At 39.3% G+C, this 25,631-nt stretch overlaps 1 protein-coding gene across 2 annotated transcripts in view; it reads left to right on the forward strand.

The window, feature by feature from the left end:
- The window catches only part of Zdhhc2 (zinc finger DHHC-type palmitoyltransferase 2), a 61,987-nt gene extending 39,262 nt beyond the window's left edge, over window positions 1–22,725 (forward strand). For both annotated transcript variants that reach the window (XM_028872363.2, XM_028872364.2), the window contains exons 7-13: window positions 4,517–4,637; window positions 6,582–6,714; window positions 9,436–9,562; window positions 9,762–9,854; window positions 15,396–15,508; window positions 17,345–17,418; window positions 20,853–22,725. In XM_028872363.2, the coding sequence (XP_028728196.1) occupies window positions 4,517–4,637; window positions 6,582–6,714; window positions 9,436–9,562; window positions 9,762–9,854; window positions 15,396–15,508; window positions 17,345–17,385 (628 nt within the window). In that variant the 3' untranslated portion in view covers window positions 17,386–17,418; window positions 20,853–22,725. The remainder of the gene's footprint in view (window positions 1–4,516; window positions 4,638–6,581; window positions 6,715–9,435; window positions 9,563–9,761; window positions 9,855–15,395; window positions 15,509–17,344; window positions 17,419–20,852) is intronic.
- The last annotated feature ends 2,906 nt before the right edge of the window (window positions 22,726–25,631 follow it).

A 25,631-nucleotide genomic window follows, 5' to 3' on the forward strand; every position in this document is an offset into this window, starting at 1 on the left:
ACCCCCATTCCTTTCCCACCAAACTAATATCGTCAATTACCAGTTTTCCTCATTTTCGTTCCCGTTTCCCCAATTCTCCCAGTGCCTCCACACACAGTGCCATGTAAGTTTTCTGGCAGTGAGCAGCTCCTCTGTTTGATGACATCCCTCAGTCTTAAGAACCTGTGTGTGTTTCCTTGGTTCCCCATCAGAGCTTTCTTTTATCTGAATAAGTTTGCTCAACTCACAACACTGTTGGTTTAGAAGTGCCAAGACATTACCACCTCTAGGTCTATCCTTTCAGCCAGAGAAAGCCTGACTAATAACTCAATTCCATTGACAGTGTTTCGTTTTTATGGTGCTGGGCCTCAAACCCAGGACCTTGAACATGCTGGGGAAGCACTGTGCCCCACACTACATCTCCAGCTCTTATTACCTTCTTTATCTAAAACAAGCACACAAACCGACCTACCTGTACCAAAGCTATTGTCTCGGAGTTGGCTTGGAGGAGAACTAAGATTAAGCAATCTCCTCTCTGTGTTTCTGTATAACCTAAACACCATTAGCAATGATCAAAATAATCAGGGCAGAGAGTTGATGCCAATTTTTTTTTTTCATTTTAATGAAAGATTGTGATAGTAAAGCATGGAGAGGTAGGGACAATTAGATTTGTTCCAGGTCAGTGCGTACCATAGCTCTCGTCATACATTGTTAGATGCATAAACTTACAAAAATAGAAAATAATGACTTATGATTAGAGCAGTCTTCCTAAACCAGCAATTAATAGGGCAAAATAAGAAACTTTAACAGATAACCTATTAGACAGGTTAAAGAGAATAGCTAGAAGATATCAGGATTTTGTTTGTTTGGTTGGTTGGGTTTTTTTTTTTCTGGGGGGGGGGGAGGCTTCAAGACAGGATTTCTCTGTGTAGCTTTGGTGCCTGTCCTGGAACTCACTCTGTAGACCAGGCTGACCTTGAACTCACAGAGATCTGCCTGGCTCTGCCTCCCAAGTGCTGGGATTAAAGGCGTGCGCCACCACCGCGCAGGTGGCAGTGTTTAAGCAATAAGCACCCACAGCATAACTTCCTTGACCTCAGAAGTTTATTGAACTGTTTCCTGCACTGACATTTCCCAGGCTGCTACCTCTGTTCCTATCACCATCTCCCCTGCAGAGATCTGCAGCCTCCTCAGTCTGGAGATGGCTGGGTGCCATGTGCCCTGTATTCAGCAGGTATCAATTCAGTGGAGTATCCAATTATTTTTTTAAATTTTAGATGGAATGAGATGGGTAAATAGCTTAGAAGTCAGGGTGCTTTGCTAGCATGCATGAGGCCCTAGGTTTAATCTCCTGCACCAGAAAAAAATTGAGAATTTAATTAAAAAATATGGAAAACTAGGGCTGTATCCCAGTGGTAGAGTACATGCTTAGTATGTGATGAAATCTAGGTTCACACACAGTACCCCCCCAAAAAGGACAGATAAAATGCAGTGTGGTTCTAGAGTTCAAAAGCAGAAACAGTGAATATGTTTTCTCTCATCTTTTTTACTTCTTCCCTAATCACAGAACCACTATTGATATTGTCATGGCTACTATTTAGGTCTAAATGTATCCATGTGTACATTTGTATATGCATATGTGTGTGTGTGTGTGTGTGTGTGTGTGTTCTATCTCTTTTAAAAAACAAAACTATAAATAGCTACAAAATTGATAGACTGGGTGTGTTTCATTTCTTCATTCACTATATTATGGAACTGTTTTTATGTCAGTATATCAAAATATTTTACAGTTGTGTGAATATAATTTGTTAAAGGATTTTAGGATATTACCAGATTATTTAGATGCCTTTTTATACAGGCCTTGAATATGGTTGTGAACTTTAGAGTATGTATCAACTCTGAGCATTTGAAACATTAGATGAACAATGCCTGTATGGTTTATACTTAGTAATTTGCAGGTCTGGCTGGGCATTTAAAATTACCTAGTAGGGCCTGGCAGTGATGGTGCATGCAGAGGCAGGCGGATATCTGTGAGTTCGAGGCCAGCCAGCCTGGTCTACAGAGTGAGTTCCAGGACAGGCTCCAAAACTACACAGAGAAACCCTGTCTTGAAAAACCAAAACCAAACAAACAAATAAATAAGTAAATAAATAAAATCACCTAGTAGGTTTTAGGAGATCAGACTCACCATTGTCATTTTAACTAAATGAGAGCTTCTGTAGTGTTTATTTTATTGGATTTTTTATTTGGAGGAATGATTTTACTTTTAGCATAAACTTTTAATCATATTTATAATACTTTCGTATGCTTATCCAATAACTTCCTAAAATAAAGCAAATAATTTTAGCATCAATGTATTGAATTCTCAATGTGTTTTAAAGAGCATACATTAAGAAAAATGTTATCTTTATCTACTGATGACAGAAAAAACTAGAAATCATTTGTCCTGAGGTTCAGCAAGGTTGAAGAGTGGACTCAAAGTCACACAGCTAGTCTTGTTTGGAGACCTGAAAATCTACTTGCTTTCCAATATATTGTATTCTTTCTAGTTTAGATTCAGAAAGCAGTTTCTATGCAAATGCTTTACACCAAATTAAAATGATGTAACCCAAAATGTGTTGTTTATGCATAAAATTCATTGCTGTCCTTTCTGGAGGATGCTTAGATACAGCTTGATGCGTGCCAAACTGAGTCTACACTAAGCAGTTACAATGTCTAACCTAAGCAGTTACAATGTCTAACCTAAGCAGTTACAATGTCTAACCTCAGCAGTTACAATGTCTAACCAACAGCTGTAGTGAAAAGAGTACATTGTTACTGTTCAAGATAAATGTTCTTTCTCTATTTCCAGAATTTTCTATGGACATATTTGCTTTTGACTCCACATTCTGTATTCTTGGTTCTTGCATAGCAAATTACCCTAGCGATCGTAAGCCTGAGTTTCAGTAAGCTAAATCAGTTTTTAAAACCCTGATCAAAATCATCCTCTTTCTATAAAAATGTTCTTCATCACTTAATAAAAACCTTCTTTTTTGCAGTCCTGCAGAAAGAGGAACAATGGGTGCTAGTCACTGTAACTCAGGTCACAAGTTTACACCCTTGTTTACACCCACCCTGCCCTGTGTCTCCCAGCATCCCACCTCTATTTATCCACTCCACCTCTTGAAAACAACACAAGTAAGCAAAGGCAATATCCCGCACTCTTTGGAGAGAGATCACATCAGAGGAAGCCTGTCCAGGCCTGTTTTCAATATTCTTTCTGGCCATTATTCCATCCCAGTGCCGTAAAAAAACAGTCTCAGAGATCTGTGTGCCTTCTCAAGGGGCCCTTTAAAGCTGCAGACATCACCGTTAACAAGTAGCATGCAATTTAGCTCTTATTTATGAATTGCTTCTCTGTGGACAAGACCTTGAAGTTCAAAATTACTAAATCTCCTGTTAGTCCCTTTACATTGTGCTTTTTTTTTTGAAGTATAGAATGTAAACATCATTTATGAGAGTATAGATTTTTTTTTTAAAAGCAAGAAAGGATAAAGTGTTTGTTTCTTTACCACGGTCACCGGATCGAGGGGAAGGAGATGAATAAGGAGAGGGACTCAAGAGGGAAGAGGGACAGGAAGGAGAGGAAGCAGTAGGTTGACACTACGCCACAGGGTTGTCACCCCAGCTAACTACCAGTTAACCCCGTCACCTCTATCGGCCAGTTTAGCCACGGAGGCTGTGAACATCTGCAGGAGATCATGGAGTCATGCCCTTTCTTATGGAACATGGGAAAGCAGAGAAAATGCCTACAAGAAAGAAATGTACTCAGTTTTGCGTCGCCGATATTTGTAGTTGTGAGTCCACTCTCCCCTACCCGTCATATAATGATTTTAGAACAGGAACATAGGAATTTATGAATTTTCATGTTTGGAATCATAGAATGTAGAGCTGGATTTCAGAAATTACTGAGCACTTACAAAGAAGATGGAATTCTAATAGGCAGTAGCCTATTCTGACCAGAGTCGTATAGTTATCTAATATCAAGTGGGCGTTACACTCTGTCTAGCCGGTTCCCACTCCTCCTTTTCAGAATTCTCCCATTGAGTACACCCTGATAATCTGGTTGCCTCCATGATGGCATGCGATGAGGAGTATTGAAGGGACCTCATCCAATTTGGAACAACCTGAAAGACTAACTTACTTAATCACAGTAGGAAATAGAATCGAGAGATAACTTAGTGACTTCTCCAAATCTGCTTGACTTTGTTGGGTTTGTTACAAACTCTCTACCCTTAGATGTGTGTTTATTTATGTAATTCATCATATATGAGGGGTAGTGACATGAACTGGGATTGATTAAAGCAATATTTAATATCATATTGAGTATCTGAGCACAAAAAATTCTTTTAAATGTGTTAGGAAATGTAATGCTCATTATAAATAAAATGCTAATGAATTGTTAATGAACGTAAACCAAAAACTATGCTATGCTTAAGCATATTTGTCCCTACACTGAAGCTGCAACTCATTAGGATTATTTTTGTTTTATTGGCAGGGTGAACAATTGCGTTGGATTTTCAAATTACAAATTTTTCCTCCTTTTCTTGGCGTATTCTCTGCTGTACTGCCTTTTCATTGCTGCTACAGATTTACAGTATTTTATCAGATTTTGGACAGTAAGTCATTACGTTAGTGCCTTTTCTGTATAGAAATGTTCGCCAGTGAGTTATTGCAGGACCTGACTTTCCAGGGTTAGTCTGTGAACCGTCAGCCCTCATCGTTCACGGTCTGTGTTTATGCATTTGCCTTTTCCAAATTGATCTGTAACTTCCCAACCGATGTTCTCAGTAGTTTTTTTTTCAGTAGTTTCTAGACACATACAGATGTGAGCAGTGCACATGCATATCCATAGTTGAGGTAAACAAGGCATCGCCCTGCCCTGTCCATCTCAGGGTTCCATAAACAAGTATGTTCTCGCGTGGTCTGTTTGCCTCTGGGGTTTGTGGATGTTTTTTTTTGTTTGTTTATTTGTCTTGATTTTACCTTTTGTTGATTTTGCAGTATAAAATGATCTTTAAACATACTGATGAAGTGCTGTCTACCGTTTCTAAATGAGACTGATGTGTCTCATGGAGAAAATACATGCTTCATGCGGGCATCAATTACAGAACAAATTCTGTTGTTCAGAATTTCCATACTAATAAGTCAATACAATATATTAAATAAGGGGCATTCAAGCAAAACCCCACATCAGATAAGGTTGTGGTCAGTAGATGCCTGAGGCATTATGAGAAGAGAAAACCGACCCCATGTTTCCTCTAGATCCAGTACTCATGGGTCCATTGTTCAAGGCAATCTTGTGGAGCGTAACTACAGTGAATAATCAGAATCAACTAGATAAGCAGATTTTTTTCCCTCAGTATTTAAAATTTGAAGTGTTTACTCCTTCTGTGTTGGTTGTCTTTAAAACTGTTATATCTGCAATATCCTGAATTTTTATTATAAATTCCAATAATAAGCTTTAGGTAGTTCTTTTCTTTTCTTCTTCTTTTTTTTTTACTATGTATATAAGCAAGGCAAAACAAAACTAAGAAGTATGTAAACTATCCAGAAACATTTCTGGTGAACATGAAATGATGGTTTTTTTTTTTTAAAAAAAAAAAAAGCCAGGATTGCTTTCTCATTGAATTTTATTTTATTTTCATTAAATTATCTTTCATTATGGCAAGAATTTCTGAATTGCTAGGTAATTTATATGAGTTTTAAACAAAATTTAATACTAACAAGTTACTGAATGCTTGCTGTGTGCTAGTCTCATTGCTAAGAAATAGAAAAACAATGGCGGGTTCCTAGCATTCAAAGATACTTCTACCTCCCATTGATGGCTGGTCCCTAATGAATGTCTTCCAGACTGTAATCTCACTGCCCTCCATTCCTTTGGGTGGTTTTCATCCCAGACCTCAAAAACATCTGAACAGGAAAGACCAACGTTTCTTTTGTTCAGACTTTATTGTCAAAAGCTGCCAGTGAAGGTCTTGTCTTTTATATCAATGGCAAGTACTGCCGGGAAGTGAAACACTGTGATCATGTTGGAAAGGGAGGCCCCTGGCGTCTCTAGTATTCCATGGAATGCCAGGCCCGCCTTCATCCCCAAGCCAGCCCATCTCTCATGGATGTGCAGTGAGAGGCAAACAGGTGTTGTAGTGCTGGCTACTTTAAACCTCAGGGTATTAAAAGATTTACTTCAGACAGGTGTTACTAAGGTTGATCATTTCTGTGATGCTACTAACAGCTCAAGACATTACATTTATGCTGCCATGTTTGTTTGTTTGTTTTGTTTGTTGATTTCTAGGATTTGATTTGGTTATGCAAGGCAAAAAATAAATATTCCAACTTTAATCTTTTTCATATACCAGGAAGCATTTAACTTAATTTGATTTATTTAATTTAATATGAAATAGATATTTACTTTTCTCCTTCTTAAATTTTCCCATGAAACTATGGGTCACTTTCCACTTCTAAATTATTTAAAGAAGACAGTCATGCTAACTGATAAATACATGGAGGGGATATTCCCTCATCCCTCTGACAAATGCTTTGTTTTCTGCCTTCCCTTGTAGAATGGTCTGCCTGATACTCAAGCCAAGTTCCATATTATGTTTTTATTCTTTGCTGCAGCCATGTTCTCTGTCAGCTTGTCTTCTCTGTTTGGTTATCATTGTTGGCTAGTCAGCAAAAATAAATCTACATTAGGTGAGTATCCGATTATTATAGCGAACCGAGCTTTAAATGCACATGCAGTCATTCCCTAAAAGTTGCCATCTGAGTAAATTTCATCCACCTGTCTTGAAGTAGTAAAAAAAAAAAAATCTTTCTTATTCCCCACGTGTTTTGTAATGTTGTACAGACACATGTCCATTCTTTGAGTATATTAATTAGGGGTGCATGGTGTGCAAACAGTATTCATGCTGAGGGGAGAGCAAAGAAAAGCAATCTTTGGGGGGGGCACAAAGGCAAAAAAAAATGAAACATAAAAGTAATTATAAAATCAGAATACTTTGAAGAACACAAACAGGCCATGAAGTACAGCAGGAGGGCTGGAGATGGTGGAAGGGAGGCCATTTTTGAATGAGCGGTCAGGGATAGTCTCACCACACTAAGAAATAGTCCGTCTGAAAAGTTAACCACAGGACGAGCCAGAACATTGTAGGCACAGAACAGAGTCTGTTAAAAAGCTCTACAGGCCGGGCAATGGTGGCGCACACCTTTAATTCCAGGGCTCAGGAGGCAGAGCCAGGCGGATCTCTGTGAGTTTGAGTCCAGCCTGGTCTACAGAGCGAGATCCAGGACAGGTATCAAAACTACACAGAGAAACCCTGTCTCAAAAAGAAGAAGAAGAAGAACAACAACAACAACAACAGAAAGAAAAAAAAAACAGAAGAGGGGAGGAAAAGAAGGGAAGAGGGAAGAAGGAGAGGAGGAGGAGGAGAAGGAGAAGGAGAGGAGGAGGAGTGATGGGTTGTGTGGGTTGTGTTCATTGTTAAACAAAATCTAGAATCGCCTGAGAGATGGCCCTCTGAGCATGCCTATAGGGAAGTGAGGTAGGCGGACAATTATCTTAGCTACCTTAATTGAGGTGGGAAGGTCCTCCTACTGTGGGTGACAGCATTCCCTGGCTGGGCTTCTGAACTGTATGCATGGAGGAAGGGACTGAAAAGTAGCACGCACGCATCATTCACTCCTGCCTCTGTGACTTCCTGCCACCATGGTCTGCAGCCTGGAACTGTGAGCCAAATAAACCCTTTCTCCCTTAAGTAGCTTTCATCAATCTCATCAAACTATTATCTCACAGCACCAGGAAAACAGACTAAGACGTAAGGGATGTAGCAAGGCTCAGAGGGAAAGGTACAACTGCAGATGTCCATATTAAAGAGAAAGAAGTATTTCAGCCAGTAACTGTATAGTGGGATGAGCCAGAAAAAACAAACAAACAAAAAAACAGAGGAGAAAAAACCCAAAGCCAACAGAGGGAAAGACGTAATTAACATGGGAGATCACAGAAAGGAAGTTATAGGAAAATAAATAAAACCCATAACTGTTATTTTTAGTATAATGAATTTGACAAGGCTTAGATGAGGAGAAAAGGTAAGAGTTATTACCAAAATTAGAGGCGAAAGTAGCATTCTGACCGACTTCACAGAAGTGAAGGGTTTTGAGAGGACTGTGGGAAATGCTGCCCATTGGCACAATGGGTGACCTAGGTGGGATGGGAAATGACCAGAAACAAAGCACCAGCCTGAGTGAGAAATAGCCAGGCTGCATCGGGAAGCCATTGTCTAGTAAAGAAGGTTTTTGGTTGTTTTTTTTTGTTTTTGTTTTTGAGGGGGGTGGTTTCTTAAAGCTGAACATCCAGGAACAGCAAAGCTAAAGCTCTCGTAACTTGACATTTCCTTTGGTATCTGACCCTGCCAGTTAGACTTTGTCTCCAAAAAATAGACGAAATCTTTTTACGTCTAAATGTGTTCCTGTCCTAAACGTGAAGATTTTAGAATCTGCAAGGTTACCCAAGAGGAAAATGTGGCGTTGTGAAAAGAGCCCTGATGGCCTTGTAGGAATTCCACGCCTGTATTCATTGGCTATGTGACCGTGGGGCAATTCTGATGTCTCTTTGGGCCACAGCTTTGATACACGGAATGGGTATAAGTGGATATGACTGTTTGGGGATTAGATTTTTGTTTGGGCAAGCTGGTTAAAAAGTATATTTTTGGGTCAGCTGGAAAATTATGATGAGATAAAAATTTCAATGATGTTAAAAATTGAGTTTATTGACTTAAAGAGGTTATCAGGGATATGTACTCACATTTTGTTTTAAATTATGTAGGCTTCAATACTTCAATATTATTCAGCCCATCCACCTATTTTTATTCTTATTTTTATTTTTTTATTTGCCAGATCTGTAAGGTGGGCTAGTAAAGTACTTCAGTGGTTAAAAAAACAAAAAACAAAAAAACAGTGTCTCAGTGGTTAAAAACAAACAAACAAACAACACTTGCCACAAAGCCTGATGATCTGAGTTCAATCCCACGTCCTACATAAAGGTGGAGGGGGAGCACCCTCTCCCCGAAGTTGTCCTCCGATCCCCGCATGCACACATGGCCTGTGTGGTCCCAGGACTCCCACATACACACAAACTAATGATAAATAATCAAAGATCTGGAAGGGGTCAATTTTAATTTACTGGCTCATTGGTATTTTCTAATTTTCTCTAGTGCACATGTGCTCTTATAGTGAAAAATTAAAATAGACCTACTCTTTTCTTAATATTTAAAACCAAAATAGACAGCCTGCATTTCAGAGCTATGGATAGGTCCCTGGGTACTCCATGGAGGCTATGGTCACTTCACTAATTCCAGTGTTAGGGGTCACTAGTATATACATTCTGTACTCATGGAACTGCCTCTCTGTTTCTTTTAGAGGCATTCAGAAATCCAGTATTTAGACATGGAACAGATAAGAATGGATTCAGCCTGGGTTTCAGTAAAAACATGCGGCAAGTTTTTGGTGATGAGAAGAAGTACTGGCTGCTACCAGTATTTTCAAGGTACTTTTTTTCTGAAAGCTTTTTATCTGAACGAATGAAAGTAAGCAAACAAAGGACACGCTGAGTTAAACCTGTTGTTTTTCTGCACAGAGCTTTCTAGAGTATTATCAAGCAGTTCACTGTTGAGTGTGGAAAGCCATTAACTCACTGACCCACATCCTCCGCCTGTTTTCTCACTTTTTTTTTTTTTAAATTACAGTCAAGGTGACGGCTGCTCCTTTCCAACTTGCCTTGTTAACCAGGATCCTGAACAACCGTCCACTCCTGCAGGACTAAATCCAACAGCCAAAAAGTAATGCTACATTTTTTTTTTCTGTTTTATTTTCAAGTGATTTTATTTTTCCGTTGTAGTCTTTGGTTATGTGTTCCTTTGAGGAGAAGATGTCGAAGATGTAGGAACATTGACTACCATGGTTTCCACCTACGGTGACGGAGGGAGCCAGTGGCAGAGGAGAGAGGATGCATAGTTTCAATTACTAAATCCTAACGGTGGGAGTAAGAAAACAGGTGGGCTGGAGAGATGGCTCAGCAGTTAAGCACCGGCTGCGCTTCCAGAGGTCCTGTCAATTCCCAGTACCCACATGGAGACCCACAACCATCTAGAACTGCCATCCCGTGGGATCCAGTGCCCTCTGCTGGTGTGCAGATGTACATGCAGCCATAACACCCATATACATAAAATACATACATAAATAAATCTCTTTAAAAAAAAAAGAAAACAGGTATTACTCCTCTAAAGATTTTAGTTGAATGAAATATATAATTGTTTTTGGTTGTGAGCCTAACCTTTCATGGCTGAGCCATCTCTCCAGCACAAAATATATTATGATTTTTGAAAGGTAGTATTTAAAATAATAATGTAAGTCAAAAGTAGTTCCTTGTATCTATATGTGATACAAGGTAGGATTCTTGTATCACCCTCTGTGTTTTTCCTCCATGGTAATGTTTATAGAAGTTAAAGAAAAATTCTCCAATTGGGCCTTTGGAGATCAAAAGTTCTCTAAGTTATACCCCAGTCAGTGTGGTGTGTGTGTGTGTGTGTGTGTGTGTGTGTGTGTGTGTGTGTGTGATGTATTTTTCCAAAAGGAAGGGAGAGGTACTTGAAAATTCACTGTGTGCAGACTTTTGTTCCAGCTTTAAGTTTGTTTGGATTCTAGGTCTATCAGGGACTTGGGGATAGCAACATAAAAGATTAAAGTTTAATTCTGACTTTCTACTAACTGGGAAAGGGAAGGTACAAAGCCATTTAAGTTGCTACCTGGGAATTTTCTTGTTTTAAAAAGTAACATGGCTATATCCCCTTCTTCTTTAGAAAGATGCATATGCCTGACTGTGGCATTTTAAAGAGCTTTATGTGCTTCATTTGTGTGCACAGTGTTTGTCAGCATGCATGTATGTGCAGCACATGCTTGCCTGGTACCACAAAGTCCCCACAGGAAGCCAGATCCCCTGGAAGTGCAGTTACAGACAGCTGTGAGCCACCTTGTGTGTGCTGGCAACTGGACACAGGTCCACTGCCAAGGCAGAAATTATTACCTGCTGAGCCATCTCTTCAGTATTGGTGAAATTATTAAGGCAGCTCCACATAGTTTTAAGGGAGGTTTATTTTGTGGGGTAACTCACAAGTGAAGGGATAGGTAACAGGGTCTGGGAAAGACGTAGCGCAGTCCGGTGGTGTTCTCTGGAGAACTCTGCTCAGTCTACCTCCAGCGTCCAGGGTCCAGGAACCAAGAGAGCCTGCACATCCGGATCTCAGGTCTTCAGGGTCCTCTCTCAGCCCCGCCTTGTAGGCGTGACCATTACCGAAGTCTCAGTGGGGGTTGGAACTTCCAGGTCAAAGCTGGAATGGCTGCCCACTACACTTCAGCTCCCGATATGAGAATTTCCAGTGGTCTGAAGTATTAATTTTTATATATTTACATGTGTGACAACATACCCTAATTTTTAAATGATAGCCAGTGACGAAAGTATAAGCATGATATTATTTATAAATTTTTAGAGTTTTTCTTCATTGCTCTAATTCCAGATGCAAATGGCCCCTTATCCTGTGAATATGTCTTATTGATTACAGTGCTTTCCTCTATGAATTCTGGAGTGTTCCCAGAATTATTTTCAAGGCTGTAGTCTTGGCAAACATTCCGAAATCACATTAAGCTTCTGAAAGACTTAAAACACATTGTTCACTCCATCTTTAGTGTGAGCTCTGAGCAGGCCAGATTTTACTCATTAGTGAAAAGTTTGTTCTGATGCATTTCACTGAGGCATCAGTCATTTCCTGGGTCAAACTTTAGACGTTTTGGCTTGAAAATTATATATAGTTAAACATTAATGGATTTTCCTATACATCAATGAAAAATAACTGAGTTCTAATAAATTATTTAGGATATGATTTTAAGTTCTGCAAAATTTAATAGTAGATTACATTAATATTATTGACCCCCTGTTAAGTGGTTTTTGTACTTTAAGAATCGACAGGTTTTAGAAGCAGCATTTTTCTTTATCTTCTAGGTACTATAGGGTTGGGGAAAACCTTACTTCTGATTACTCAGCTAAGTGAATTTGAAGTGATGTGTCCTCAACAGCCATTTCTTATCTTTCATTTAAATGTTAAGGTTCAATTTGAACAACCAAGGGGAATCTTGGGCTTAAAGCCAGCTTGGGCTATATAGCAAGTTCAAGACTAGACTGACCTACATAGAGAGACTGCTTCAAAATCAAAGGCCATGGATATAGTTCAGTGGTAGAACTCAGGCCTATTGTGGATGTGCAAGGTCCTTGGTTTGATTCCTTAACACTGCAGAAATACTATATACATTTAAAAATTTTCTATTTAGCCAGGTAGCAGTGGCACACACCTTTAATCCTAGCAATCAGGAGGCAGAGCCAGGCAGATCTCTGTGAGTTCGAGGCCAGCCTGATCTACAGAGTGAGTTCCAGGAAAGGCACCAATGCTACACAGAGAAACCCTGTCTCGAAAAAAAAAATTTTTTTTCTATTTATACAGAAATGCTTACTTCCCACTTGCAGTTGCACACCACACACACACACACACACACACACACACACACACACACACACACACACACCCTTGCTTACCACCTTCATGGCTGCTTTCCTAAGCTAGCACACTGCAGTCATTTCTCCCAGAAATGATTTCAACAGGTTTCTAACTGGTATTCCCAACCATCTTCCTCCTTTGGGATTGTGTCTTGCCTCTAGTTCTGGAATGGCCTTCTAGTTCCTGCCTGGACTGCTAGACAGTTTAAGATCTGCCCTTGAAACCTCTGTGATGTCCTTCCTCCTCACCGCCTCGTCATTAGCCAATCCACAAACACAAGTACCATCTGTTTCTAAACTCTACCAAGCACACTTTGTACTTAGTGCCTTTGGACTTGCTGGCTCCCCTCTGCTCAAGAGCTACTGCCTTCGAGAACCATTGCCCAGCAGGGTGTGGGCTGTAAGGGAGTCACTACATAACTGATGTCACTACATAACTGATGATGACTTTAAACTCCTGGCCTCTTGCCTTCACGTCCCCATTGCCAGGATTACAGGTGTCTGTTACCCCTCCCTGTATATGAGAGGCCATGTTCAGTAACACTTGGACAACACAATCTATTGCAAAGGGAAGCGCAGAAAGTCACCGACTTTATTATCACCTGGTTATGTGTGTATTATTCTTCCTTCTTTAATGATAAGGTTTCCATGAGTATGAAGGCTTCATTCTTTGATGTAAGAGATATATAATTATCTTAGTCAGGGTTTCTGTTGCTGTGCTGAAACACCATGACCAAAGAGCAAATTGAGGAGGAACGGGGTGATTAGGCTCACACTTCAGCATTGCTGTCCATCACTGAAGAAGTCGGAACAAGAACTCAAATAGGGCAGGATCCTGGAGGCAGGAGCTGATGCAGAGGCTCCTTTCCCCTGGCTTGCTCAGCCCACCTTCTTCTAGAACCCAGGACCAGCAGCCCAGCGATGGCACCACCCACCATGGGCTGAGCCCTCCTCCATTGGTCACTAAATGAGAAAATACCTTACAGCTGGATCTCATCGAGGCATTACCTCAGCTGAGACTCCTTCCTCTGATGACTCCAACCTGTGTTAAAGTTGACACACGAAACCAGTCAGTACAATAATAAGTATTGTTACATGACTAGATCTTTGTCACATGTTATAATCATATTAGCAGTAATGAAATCTCAACCAGCAGTTAATTAGTATGTTATGCCTGTCCTATGTGCTGGAATTAAAGGCATGTGCCACCACCATCCACCAGATTTTGTTCTCTTTAATAAATTTAATTTATTATGTGTGTTAAAGCCACAAAAAGGAAATTAAAGTATTCAGAAATTTTATAGGTGAGGCAGTTATGCTGCAAAAGCTTATCCTTGTAGCCTTAAAAAAATCCTTATAATCCAGCTGAGATGTGGGAAATTATTCTTGAAAAGATTCTTAAAGGTCCTTTTGTAAAAGATTGTTGTTACAATTATTTGAGGGTATCCTAAAAGAGTGTCTGTGCTAATATATGTCCCTGAGTTATGTAATATTTTATATGCCATCAAATATGTTAGTGTGTAGCAGGTCTAACTAATTTTTTTAAACAAAATTCTTCTTTCAAGATTCTTTTACATCCAAATTATATATCAAGTTTCTGAGACCTGATAATATCAGATGTTTTAAAAATTCCTGCAAGGTATGGCTCAATTTTGTTTAACTTAAGAAGGGAAAGTAGTTCTTTTGTTCAAGCCAACTTAGGTCATTGCCAAACACAAAGCCAATTTTCTTCTTTGACTTTTCTTCTTACCATGTTCTTTATATTCCCTCCATATACACATATCATTTAATAAAATCAGTATCTATTTCTTTAACTTGGTACTTAATATTATGTGTATATCTATGTGGTGGCTTTGTATATGTCTATGCATGTCTACATGTATGTGGATGCATGTATGTGTACAGGTGCACATGTGTGTGTGTGCACATTCATGTGTGTGTGTGCATGTGTGTGTGCACATGCATGTGGAGGCTCTAAGTGACATCTGGAGTCTTCCTTGACCTCTTGCCATCTTACTCATCAAGACAAGGATCTCAACTGATTCTATTGCTCACCATTTTGGCTGGCCTAGCTCACTTGTTTGCTCCAGGGAAACCCTTTCTCAGTCTTCTGAGCACTGGCATTCCGGGTAGACTGCCACGTTCACCCAGCATTTACAGGGGTCTGTAGATCTGAAGTCTGGAATTCATGTTTTGCATAGCAAGTGCTTTTCCCTCTGAGTCATATCCATGGCCCTCCATCTTACTTTAAAAGCTGAGTGGTGATGGTACACACCTTCAATCTCAGCACTTGGGAAGCAGAGGAAGGTGGATCTCTGAGTTTGAGGCCAGTCTGCTCTAGATAGGACAGCCAGAGCTACACGGAGAAACCCTGTCTTGAAAAAAAACAAAGAAAAAAAGAAAGCAAATTTCATTATTATTGTCATCAGTGAGAAATTTGGCATAAATAAAACAAATGGTCATCAAGTAACTGCTATTGCATACTAACTGAATTCCCTTACGTGCTAAAGTTTGACTCTGAGAATATTTTTTACATTCAAAATGGAAATTTCCCAGGGCTGGGGACTGTCACCTTATCATAATCAGGAATGCAAGAAGACTAACAGAATGATTCTCTCATGGAGAACCTAACTTAATGCCTCATTCTTGCAGTCCTCTGGTATCTTGCATCCCTCCTGCAAACATTTTACTTTGCAAGAGGTCTGCACTGCATTTTTGAGACACACTCAACAGTGTTGTGAAGAGTTAATTTGTGATCATGATTTCTTTTTGTCAGTCCTGAAAACCATCAGTTTCCTGCAAAGCCATTGAGAGAGTCCCAGAGCCACCTCCTTACAGATTCTCAGACCTGGACTGAGAGCAGCTCAAACCCTGGAAAAGGCAAAGCCGGTGAGGATGCCCTTGCTTTTCTTTTGATAGCTTCTGTTTTTAAAAGGTAAAAGAGGAGGAAAAGTCATTGCACAGAGTTGTATGTTTTATTTTTGAGTCAGACTCCCATCATACACTTCGGGTTATTTTCAAAGAACTTCTGCCTGTTCGCCACCAAATCTTTACTGTGGCATGTTGTAAAGATGACACGTGATTCGCAGTATAAAGTATGAAATAATGCAATCAATTCAGAAATTTGAAAAGTAGCTCCAGAAAGGATCTTAAATGCTGCAATTTTAGTCTTTTACTTTAAAAATGCAATCTGGTTTCAGAATGTCTAAAGTGATTGTGTAAACACTGTAACCTCAGCTGCTCTTGATTCCTTCACATCTCACTCACAGTTTCTCTCATTGCTGTTCATTCTATTTTATCTTTTATTTCTTCATTCGCTATGGCTTATTAACAACGAACAAGCAAGGTTTTGAACGCAGGCCTGATTACAAATCTCACTTTGATGTCATTTTTAGGCCTCCTAATGGCATTTAGATTTTGTCTCTTTACATTCACAGCACTGGTGTGTGTAAGGGTTAAATGCAATAGTGTGGTTATAATGCAGCAGGTGTGTGTGTGTGTGTGTGTGTGTGTGTGTGTGTGTGTATACAAGTGTGTGCATGTGTGTGTTTGGTGTCCTAACAAATGAGTACAAAACCACAAATCTATGATTAGGGTACTGCTATCACAGAAGATCTCCAGATCAATTTTACTCATTCTCATTTAGACCTTTACTTATTTTTACCTTATGCACTTTTAATTTTCAAAATTCAAATGTCGGTTCATTATACTTTAAAATGTTGAGTGATTTATTTGTAATCTCTTTGTTATTTAGTGATAGATAGTCTGAGCAAAATAGATACTCTTGAGTAAAAGTTTGAGTTATTATTTAACATCTAATCATCCATATTCTCCTAAAGTGTAAGGTTTCTTTAGCAAATCTTCGATTTTTTTTTTCAAAATACATTTGCCTCATGATTTAAGTATTATAATTTGGTCTCTCTCACTTCCAGACAGAGTATTTCACTTTTCAGGCTGTGGGAAGGGCGAGGTATTACCTAGACAATAGTTGATGGTGCTGATTTGGCTTCTGAACACTAGTTTCCATAGAAACAAAGAAGTGATGCAGGGGCAGTTGTCAGGGAGGCTCACAAATCTTTCTTCCAGAAGGATTTGTATTTCACCTTACAGCACACAGTAACATACTGCTGATTTCTTGTTTCTTAATCTGCTATTAATTATTTGGCAATTAAGTAAATTGGTTTTTATGTTCTTTGGTTGCTAAATTGAGAAGCTAAAGTTTCAACATCAGAAGGGTGGCATGGCAAAAGGGTTTCCAGACTGCTTGCACAGGAGGGGAGGGGAGATGTCAGGAAAGGAGGTGTGTGTGGTGCCTGCTCCAGCACATCTTTTCTTGCTGTGGTCCCCGCTTCCTGGGAAGTGGAGCCCTGTCTCCCTTCACTGCCCCTAAGTGCATTCTCTCTCTCTCTCTCTCTCTCTCTCTCTCTCCCTCTCTCTCATTCTCTCTCTGTCTCTCTCTCCTCCCTCTCTCTCTCTCTGTCTCTCTGTGTCTGTGTTGTGTGTTGTTGTTGTGTGTTTTTTTTTTTTTTTGTGTGTGTGTTTGATACCGGAGTGACTTAATCAGTGCTCTGTAGTGTGTGACTGTCTATGTGTTTCTGTAAATCAAATATCGACCCAGTATACAGGAGTCTTTTGTTAGTATTCTAGAGGACTGCTTACAGGTAAACAGAGATGTGTTTGCCATTTGTCCAAAACAGTCAAAAGCCTTAATTTCTGTTCTTTAAGGTATGAGCAACCCTGCATTAACTATGGAGAATGAAACTTAACTCTACAATCAAAAATGAAATCACTCTTATAAAGTAAGATGTTTCGCCTTTATTGTTACATTTTATATTTTTAACGGGTTTCCAGTGTCAAACAGTTAATAGTTTCCATGAACAATATTTATTTTGAATGACTCAGAAGATACCTCTCTTGACCTGTGGAATTCCATGAATCATGATGGACATGGACCTAGCTTCAGCATTAGCCAGCATACAGGTTAACTTGACAAGCTATAGAAATAACATGATGGAAAAGTTACTGTTATAGTAATACATTAAGTGATGGGGGTGCATCCTAAGATGAGCACTGTTTTACATTTTACAGGATCATAGAATTAAATTTTCCTCTCATTAAATAGGATTATTGTCACCATATCTTTGATCATCTATTAGCAGACTCTTATTTGGTCTAAACATTGAATGATGAAATCTTGTCACACAAAATTCTTCATCCCCATTTTGGGTCGCTCACATTAGGACCTCACTATAGGTCGTCTTTAACAGCTGTTCCCCATCATTTTATTTACATTATAATTAACACATAAAACCTGTGCAACCAAATCAGTTTCCTTAAAACCTATCCTGTTTATAAGCCTGTAGTTAGCACATAGGTGTAATAAAGAGTGCTCTGAAGTAAACAAGCCAACGATATATGCAGTATTAGAATAAATATGATATAGGCTACACATGGTGTGCACGCATGCCTGGAATCCCAGCACCCAGAGAGCAGGAAGGCTGTGGCAAGGGCAAGGCCAGCTTGGTCTATTTAGGGCATTCCAGGCCACCCAAGGCTACAGAGAAAGACCCTGTCTGAAAAGCATGTCAACAGAAGCCTTCAGTACCTCTCATTCTCAATTATGAGTCCACAGTCATCGATACCGCTATAAAAGAAGCTTTTCCCTGCCCATAACAGCAAGCAGCAGCATGGATCATGGTCAGGGTGCATTGTATGAAATTCCCAAATAATCAATAAAAATATTGTGTTGAGGGGGGAAGCAAGTAAAGAATAAGCACAATGGAAGCATTAATTGTTATAAACACAACTTTCTATTTTAAAATCTGCAATCTAAAAGGCCCCAATTCTATGGGAAACAAGGGATTGCTGTCTAAAATAATTTGTATCATCATGAATACTGAATTTTTAAATTTCCTTTGTTTGGTTTTGATGAATAATTATGTAATTAAGAGCAAAGCACAATAGGGTACAGAGGCATGTTCATTTAATCCCAAAACTCAGGAGCAGAGGCACGTAGACCTCTATGAGGTCAAGGCCAGCCTGGGCTATATAGTGAGTTCTGAGTTATTCAGAGCTACAAAAGGAGACCTTGTCTCAGAGAGGGAGGGAGGGAAGGAGGAAGGGGGAGGGAGGGGGAAAGGAGGGATTACAAATTAAGTTCTAAGTTGCTAGTTGAGTAATGTTTTGACTTTGGGAAGCCATTGGTCACCTCTGAGCACATGATGATACAGTAGATCAGACTGACCATAGCTGTGTCTAGGAAGGTGAAAATAGAATATCCTGAATTTGGTTAAATACCAAGTAGATAATTTCTGGAAAAGATCCCGAGAAAGGACCTGTGGGTGCAAAACTATGAACCACGAGTTAATACTGAAATAAAATATTTTATAGAATTTCACAGAAGTTGTATAAGACATAAAATTCACAGGATTTGTTTTCAGTGTTTCAAATCATTGGTTATAAATACCATTGTTTATGAGGTCATTATTAGTACAAAGCTTTCTCTGTATCAATAGTTCACTTGTTCATATGGCAATACTGTGTCTAAGTCTCCTTGGCATCCTAATATTCTGATACTGACCAGTGTTGTAGTTGTTTATAACTAACCCTGACACCTTTCACAGAGACAGCAATCATAGGCTCTCAATAAATATTTAAGAGAGAAGTGATTGAAAAATATTGAAATTAAAAACCCACAGAAGCAGCCGGGCGTTGGTGGCGCACGCCTTTAATCCCAGCACTCGGAAGGCAGAGGTAGGTGGATCTCTGTGAGTTCGAGGCCAGCTGGCTACCAAGTGAGTTCCAGGAAAGCGCAAAGCTACACAGAGAAACCCTGTCTCGAAAAAAAAAAAAAAAAAAAAAAAAAAAAAAAAAAAAAAAAAAAAAAAAAAAAAAAAAAAAAACCCACAGAAGCTTTATTTTATTACACTTGAACATATGTACTTGGTATTCATAACCAAATGGCACAAAACCAAATACACACACCTAATAAAAAATGATTTTCCCTATATGTTTCTCATTTAAGGGACATAACTATCACCAGAAACTTTTTTAAGATTAAATTTCTTCTAATATAGTAATAGAGACCATACTGCTTATCTTGAGGCAGGTCTCATCTGGCTGGCTTGGATCTCATTGTATGGACCAGGATGGCCTGAAACTTAGAGAGATGAGCCTGTCACTGCCTCCCCTGTGGTGGGATTAAAGAATACCACACTATAATAATAATAATAATAATAATAATAAATAATTTTTCTTGCATTGTGTCTCACATTTACAAGTCACTTAATATGCACATTTATGAAATTATTGTCTAGAGAGACTAGAGAGATGGCTCAGCAGTTTAGAGCACTGGCTATTCTTCCAGAGAACCCAGGTTCAATCCCCAGCACCCACATGGCAGCTCACAAGTGTCCATAACTCCAGCTTCAAGACATCTAACACCCTCACACAGACACGCAGGCAGGCAAGACACCAATGCACATAAAATAAATAAATTATTATGGAGCCATGTCTAATGTTGCTGGATAATTACCAAATGGTATCTTCTATTCTTGTCCTTCTGAATTACATTAGTGAATATTCTGGGACTTTTTGTAAGATGCTGAAGATGGAATCTAGAGCCTTGTGCATTCTAAATAAGCCCCATACCATACCATACCATACCATACCATGCCATGCCATACCATACCATTGAGTTGAAGTCCCAAGCCTAAACTGTGGCCTTTTTATAGCTTCTTTCTCAGTTCAATATAATTTACAGATAGTTATATTTTTCCTGAAATTCATCGTGATGCTAAAAACATTAACTTTAGTACACCCAACCCTCCCTCCTGTACAACAAAACATATAAAATACTGTGATATCATGAATATAAGTTTTCTTAAATTCCCTTTAACTCTTCATCCCCTCAGGGGGATGAACAATGACATGAAGCCCTGCCATTCAAACTGAGGTCCTAAAAGTAGCAAACTGAGCATCCCCTGGGCCCAGATGGTCATGCAGACCCTCGTTCGTTATCCTAGACCTACCAGATCAGACTCTATATTGACAGCGCATTTAATAAGATCCCCCCTGTGTATTACATTAGATCTGGAGATCCACATTCAAGAGCACACCTATCAAGCCTTGCAGCAAAGGAAATAGTTTTGAATGGGAGCTGTGTGGTAAATAGTGAAGAAGTTGCTTGGTCTTCGTGTTTAACATAGTTTCATGGTTTTTGTTTGCTTTTAAGGTACCAACGCTGTAGAAGGATGGAACAGGCTTCCCACAGGAAGGCACCATTGGCCAATTGTCCCTATATCCCTCTGGTTAAATATGCAAATTTTTCATCAGTGATGGGGATCAAACCCGGCAGTGTGAAGAAGAATTTTGAGTAGTGATCACCAAACGGATGCTTACAGCAGAAAACAGTTCAGTCCAATATATAAACTGCTATAACTAACACAAATTCCTTTAAAAGCAATTAAAAAGGAACTATTTTCTGCCAAAAACTGAGAAAAAGTTCATGGACCAGTTTTCATTGAGATATTTGGGTTGTACAATTCATCACCTAATCCCATTAGTTATTTGATATTCTCTTTCATAAAATCTAGATTAATCTTCAAATTTGAAATTTTTCAAGTCATGTTACAATGCTAAGGCGTATTCAGAAGCAGGTAAAAAAAATCGTCCTTCTATGATTTTTCCCACTGATGTTAATCTGGCTTCAGATAAGGGAACTGCAGTAAGTTTGAATTCATTATGAAGGTCAAGCAGCCTACAGCTGAAGGTCACCATTTTTTTGAAAGGCTTTAATTCTAATGCTAGACTTTGTCTCCCATTGGAAAATAGGTATAAACACCGAAGCTTGAGTTCACTGTTCAAAGCAACTGGATAAAAACCTTTGTCAGAGCTAATATAGTGCTTTGACAAAGAACTTACATCAGAAATTTATTTTTATCTTTAAATTTGACATCAGAGGGGATTTATGAAGTTTGCTTAGTAACACTCTTTTGTTGGTTTGCGTATTATAAAAATCTGTTTTCTTAACTGCTTGCACTATTTTGTGGTGAAATTACTGAGTTCTAAGCATTCCTGATGGATCAATGGATTATTCCTCTACTTACATCTGTAACATCTCTGTGTCCTGTCATCAAAACTATAATTGCCAGTATATATTTTTCCTCAAATACCCATCAAGATTAAATTATGCAAATCATTTAAAAATCATATACTTTTGGAAGTTTAGTTAACTGTAAACTAAACAGTGTGCTGTTTGGAAATGTAGTTTCAGGTAAACTAAAATAATGTGTTTGTTGATGCCAAAATGTTTGGCCTCAGTAAATAAACTCAGAAGCTTTTGTGCCTTGTATGCACTATTTACAGAGAGAAAAGATCTCATTAAAAAAAAAAAAAAACTCAGAAGTTTTATAAATTAACCATTAGGGTAGTGAGCTGTGTGGTTTCTTTGGTACTAATTCTGAGGATTTCAAATAGATTAGCTTTTAAAAAACAGAATTCGCTATAAACTAAAAGCCCAGAAGATAAAAGAAAAATGAAAGATCTTTACAATTCTTCATCCTTGCTAAAACATTCTAGAGTTTTATGTTAAATGTGCATACGAAAGAACGGACATCACCCCACTCCATTCTGTGGTTCACTTGGGTGCCCTTCCGTGAAAGAGGGTGACAGTCACAGAGAGTTTAATCTGACAATCCACTTCAAAAGTCTCAGAGGACTAGCTACGCTTTCCCAGTGTCTTCAAGCATGTTTTGGTCATTTGTCATTACCTGAAGTGCCAGACTGGAGCCCATAGCTCCTGCTAGAAGTCTTTTGGGCAGCAGCATGTGGTGTGTTAGAAGATCTATGCAGCAGGTTTTTCTGAGAGCACATGGCTCCCTTATCCGTTTCCCAGGACAGGATTCTGTTAGGCATTTCCTTTTGTCAAACTGGAAGCTGGTGGGGATGAGGGGAGGGTTTACATTTTACCCTGCTAGAATACTGTTATTTCTCCTCTCTTTGGGTCATTTCTGTATGTATTTAAATACCTAAGTCCATACACCTTCGAGTCAAATTGGAAAAGAATTTAAAAAAAATAAATTTTTTTCATTATGTTGTAATGGTTACTTCTGTTTCCATTCAGTTCTTTTAACCTTTGAAGTGGGTTGGTCATTGTGTTTTTCCTCGTGGGATAAGTGACTGGAACAACTGTGTAGCTCCTCAGAAGCACACTGTCATCTTGCTTGAGTGGACAAGCTCAAATAAACACATCTATGCTCTATACAACATCTTAAGCAGTTCTGTTAAAAGATGTAATAACTTATATCAGATTTGTACAGACACATATTCCAACAGTCCTAATTATATCTAAACTGATAATTTCCATTTTGCTAGTTTAAAGAGCTCTTTCCATATAGGCACCAAGATTTAAGAAACTGTTCTTTTAAAAATATCGAGCAATTATTTCGTGTACATGAACTCTGCTGCTATATAGAAGAGGAGGACTGGTCTGTTCAAAGATAACACTTGCATCTGAATATGATGACCAAGTCTCCCCATGACTGTGGATTTTGCTCTGATATTCTCCAATGAAGTATCTGTTCATCTTCATTAGCTGTCTAAATGAAATGGCCTCAGCACTGTCAATACCATTTGTGAGACAAATTTCTAAACGATCTTATTAGTAAAAAAAAAAAAATCAGAACCAGATATCAGGGAGAAACTGAGAGATCAGAAAAGCAGAAAGAAGCCAGCCATATTCTTACCACTTGGAAATCCTCAGCCAAAAGAAAGCTACTTCCTGTATCCTCACGCCTGTATCCTTTCTGAGCCCTGCCATCTCACTTCCTCTCTCTGCCCAGCTACATCACTTCCTGTCTTTCTGTACAGACCTCCAGACCTCTATGGTTAACTAGTGCTGGGAAATAAAGGCATGTGCCAACACACCTGGCTCTGTTCCCAGTGTGGCCTTGAACTCACAGAGATCTGGATGAATCTCTGCCTCCAGAATGCTAGGATTAAAGGCATGTGCTACCACTGCCTGACTTCTATGTTTAATATAGTGACTGGCTTTTTCCTCTGATTCTCAGATAAGCTTTATTGGAGTGCACAAATAAAATATCACCACAACCATTCGAGATGGGCTTTTTTGTAACAGTCTCCCAAAGCCACTACTGGCAGAATTCATGTCAACAATTTAGTCATTGAGTCTATGGAGGAGAGGAGATGATGAAGAATTAATTACTTGTTGGTAGTTAGGCAATTCTGAGGATGATTGGAAAAAGACTGTAAAACTCTAGCAAATTATAATCTATAGAAAAATATGGCAAATGTTTAACAATAAACTGCCTTCTCCAAGGAAGTCAGATGCAAAGAATTTATTAGCCAAGTTTATAAAAAGCAGCCTATCATGCGATTCATGTTTTAAGAAAATGTTGTGCCATTATATACAAACTAGTGATTTTTCCCACTTTTAAAGATATATACACTTGCTTGGCTGATTCTGTAGTCATGCATGAGTATTTACTGATATAAGTAGTGGTTTTGACACCTCAATGAGTTTTCTTTTTTTTTTCTTTTCTTTTTTTTTTCTTTCAGAGCTGAGGACCGAACCCAGGGCCTTGCACTTGCTAGGCAAGCACTCTACCCTCAGTGAGTTTTCTTAAGCACATAAGCATATACACAAAGCAGAAAAGCAATTTACATTGTAAACCATTGGCAGTTTACCCAGTACGATCCCTTCTTCCTACTCAGATTGTACACTGATGGGCCACTATTTTGTACAAAGTGGTGGGACTGAACAGTGATTTCCCCCCACCCCCCACCCCACAGCCCTCAAATAATGTGTCTGTCCATGAGATCCTCTTGTGGAAACTTGTTCTTCCTAAGCAGAGAACCAGCTGCTTGCCTTCCTTCTCCACATATTTTGGCTGATTCCTTAAGTATTTGAGTGGTAACCAAAGATACCACTAGAAGGGTTTTAGTCTTATCTTGGGAAAAGTTCATATGACATCTTTAGAGGATTAAATACATGCCAACATTAGAGAATTCTTATTTTAAAATTGAGTAATATGTTCACCAGCAGAGTTCCTTTAAAATTTCTTGACAAGAGACAGATCCGGGGGTTCAAGGTGGAAAGTTCTTGGTGCTGAATCAGAACATAGAAGTGTGCTGAGGGGGATGAGATGAAGCCCCAGGAGTACCTGATGCTGAGGGGGGATGAGACCCCAGGAGTACCTGATGCTGAGTGGGGATGAGATGAGACTATAGGCGTACCCGATGCTGAGGGAGGATGAGATGAAGCCCCAGGAGTACCCGATGCTGAGGGAGGATGAGACCCCAGGAGTACCCGATGTTGAGGGAGGATGAGATGAGACCCCAGGAGTACACTCTGTTGCTGAGGGGAGATGAGATGAGGTCCCAGGAGTACCCGATGCTGAGGGTGGGGATTGAGACCCCAGGAGTATCCTATGCTGAGGGGAGGATGAGACCCCAGGGAGTACCCAATGCTGAGGGGAAGATGAGACCCCAGTTATACGCTCCAAATCCCTTCCCTAAATAGGAGAGTTTTGCAGGCTCCTAGATCTTAAGTTTTGACTTTCATCCCTTCGGGTCCCCGTGGCTTTTCTCCAGATGAGGGGCTCACCTGATGCCAGTGGAGACCTGCAAATCTTTAGGGCAACAGTGGTCTCAGCAGCTACTTTCCAGTGTTCCGCTTCCTCCTGGCTGAGACTTTGGCCTGGTCAGTCACTTCAGGCCCCACTTTGACCTTTTAAAACTCTGTGTTCCCTTTAAGGCCATCCTCAAGAACAAGTGCTGGAAAACAAACCTAAGAGCCAGTATCCCCATTCCTGAGAAGCTCACGATGGAGTAAGGAAGGGGGAAAAAAGTTCTACATTATTCCTTTAAGAAAGCACACGCTCTACATTCAAGCAGAAAGGTGTTTGTGAGGCCTAAGAAATGATGTTTGGGGAGTTCGATATATTTAAGCTCATTTAAACAATGTAAGTGTATGCATGTATCAAGACATCAC

This window comes from Peromyscus leucopus, chromosome 17 (genome assembly GCF_004664715.2).
Source record: "Peromyscus leucopus breed LL Stock chromosome 17, UCI_PerLeu_2.1, whole genome shotgun sequence".
NCBI classification, from domain to species: Eukaryota; Metazoa; Chordata; class Mammalia; order Rodentia; family Cricetidae; genus Peromyscus; species Peromyscus leucopus.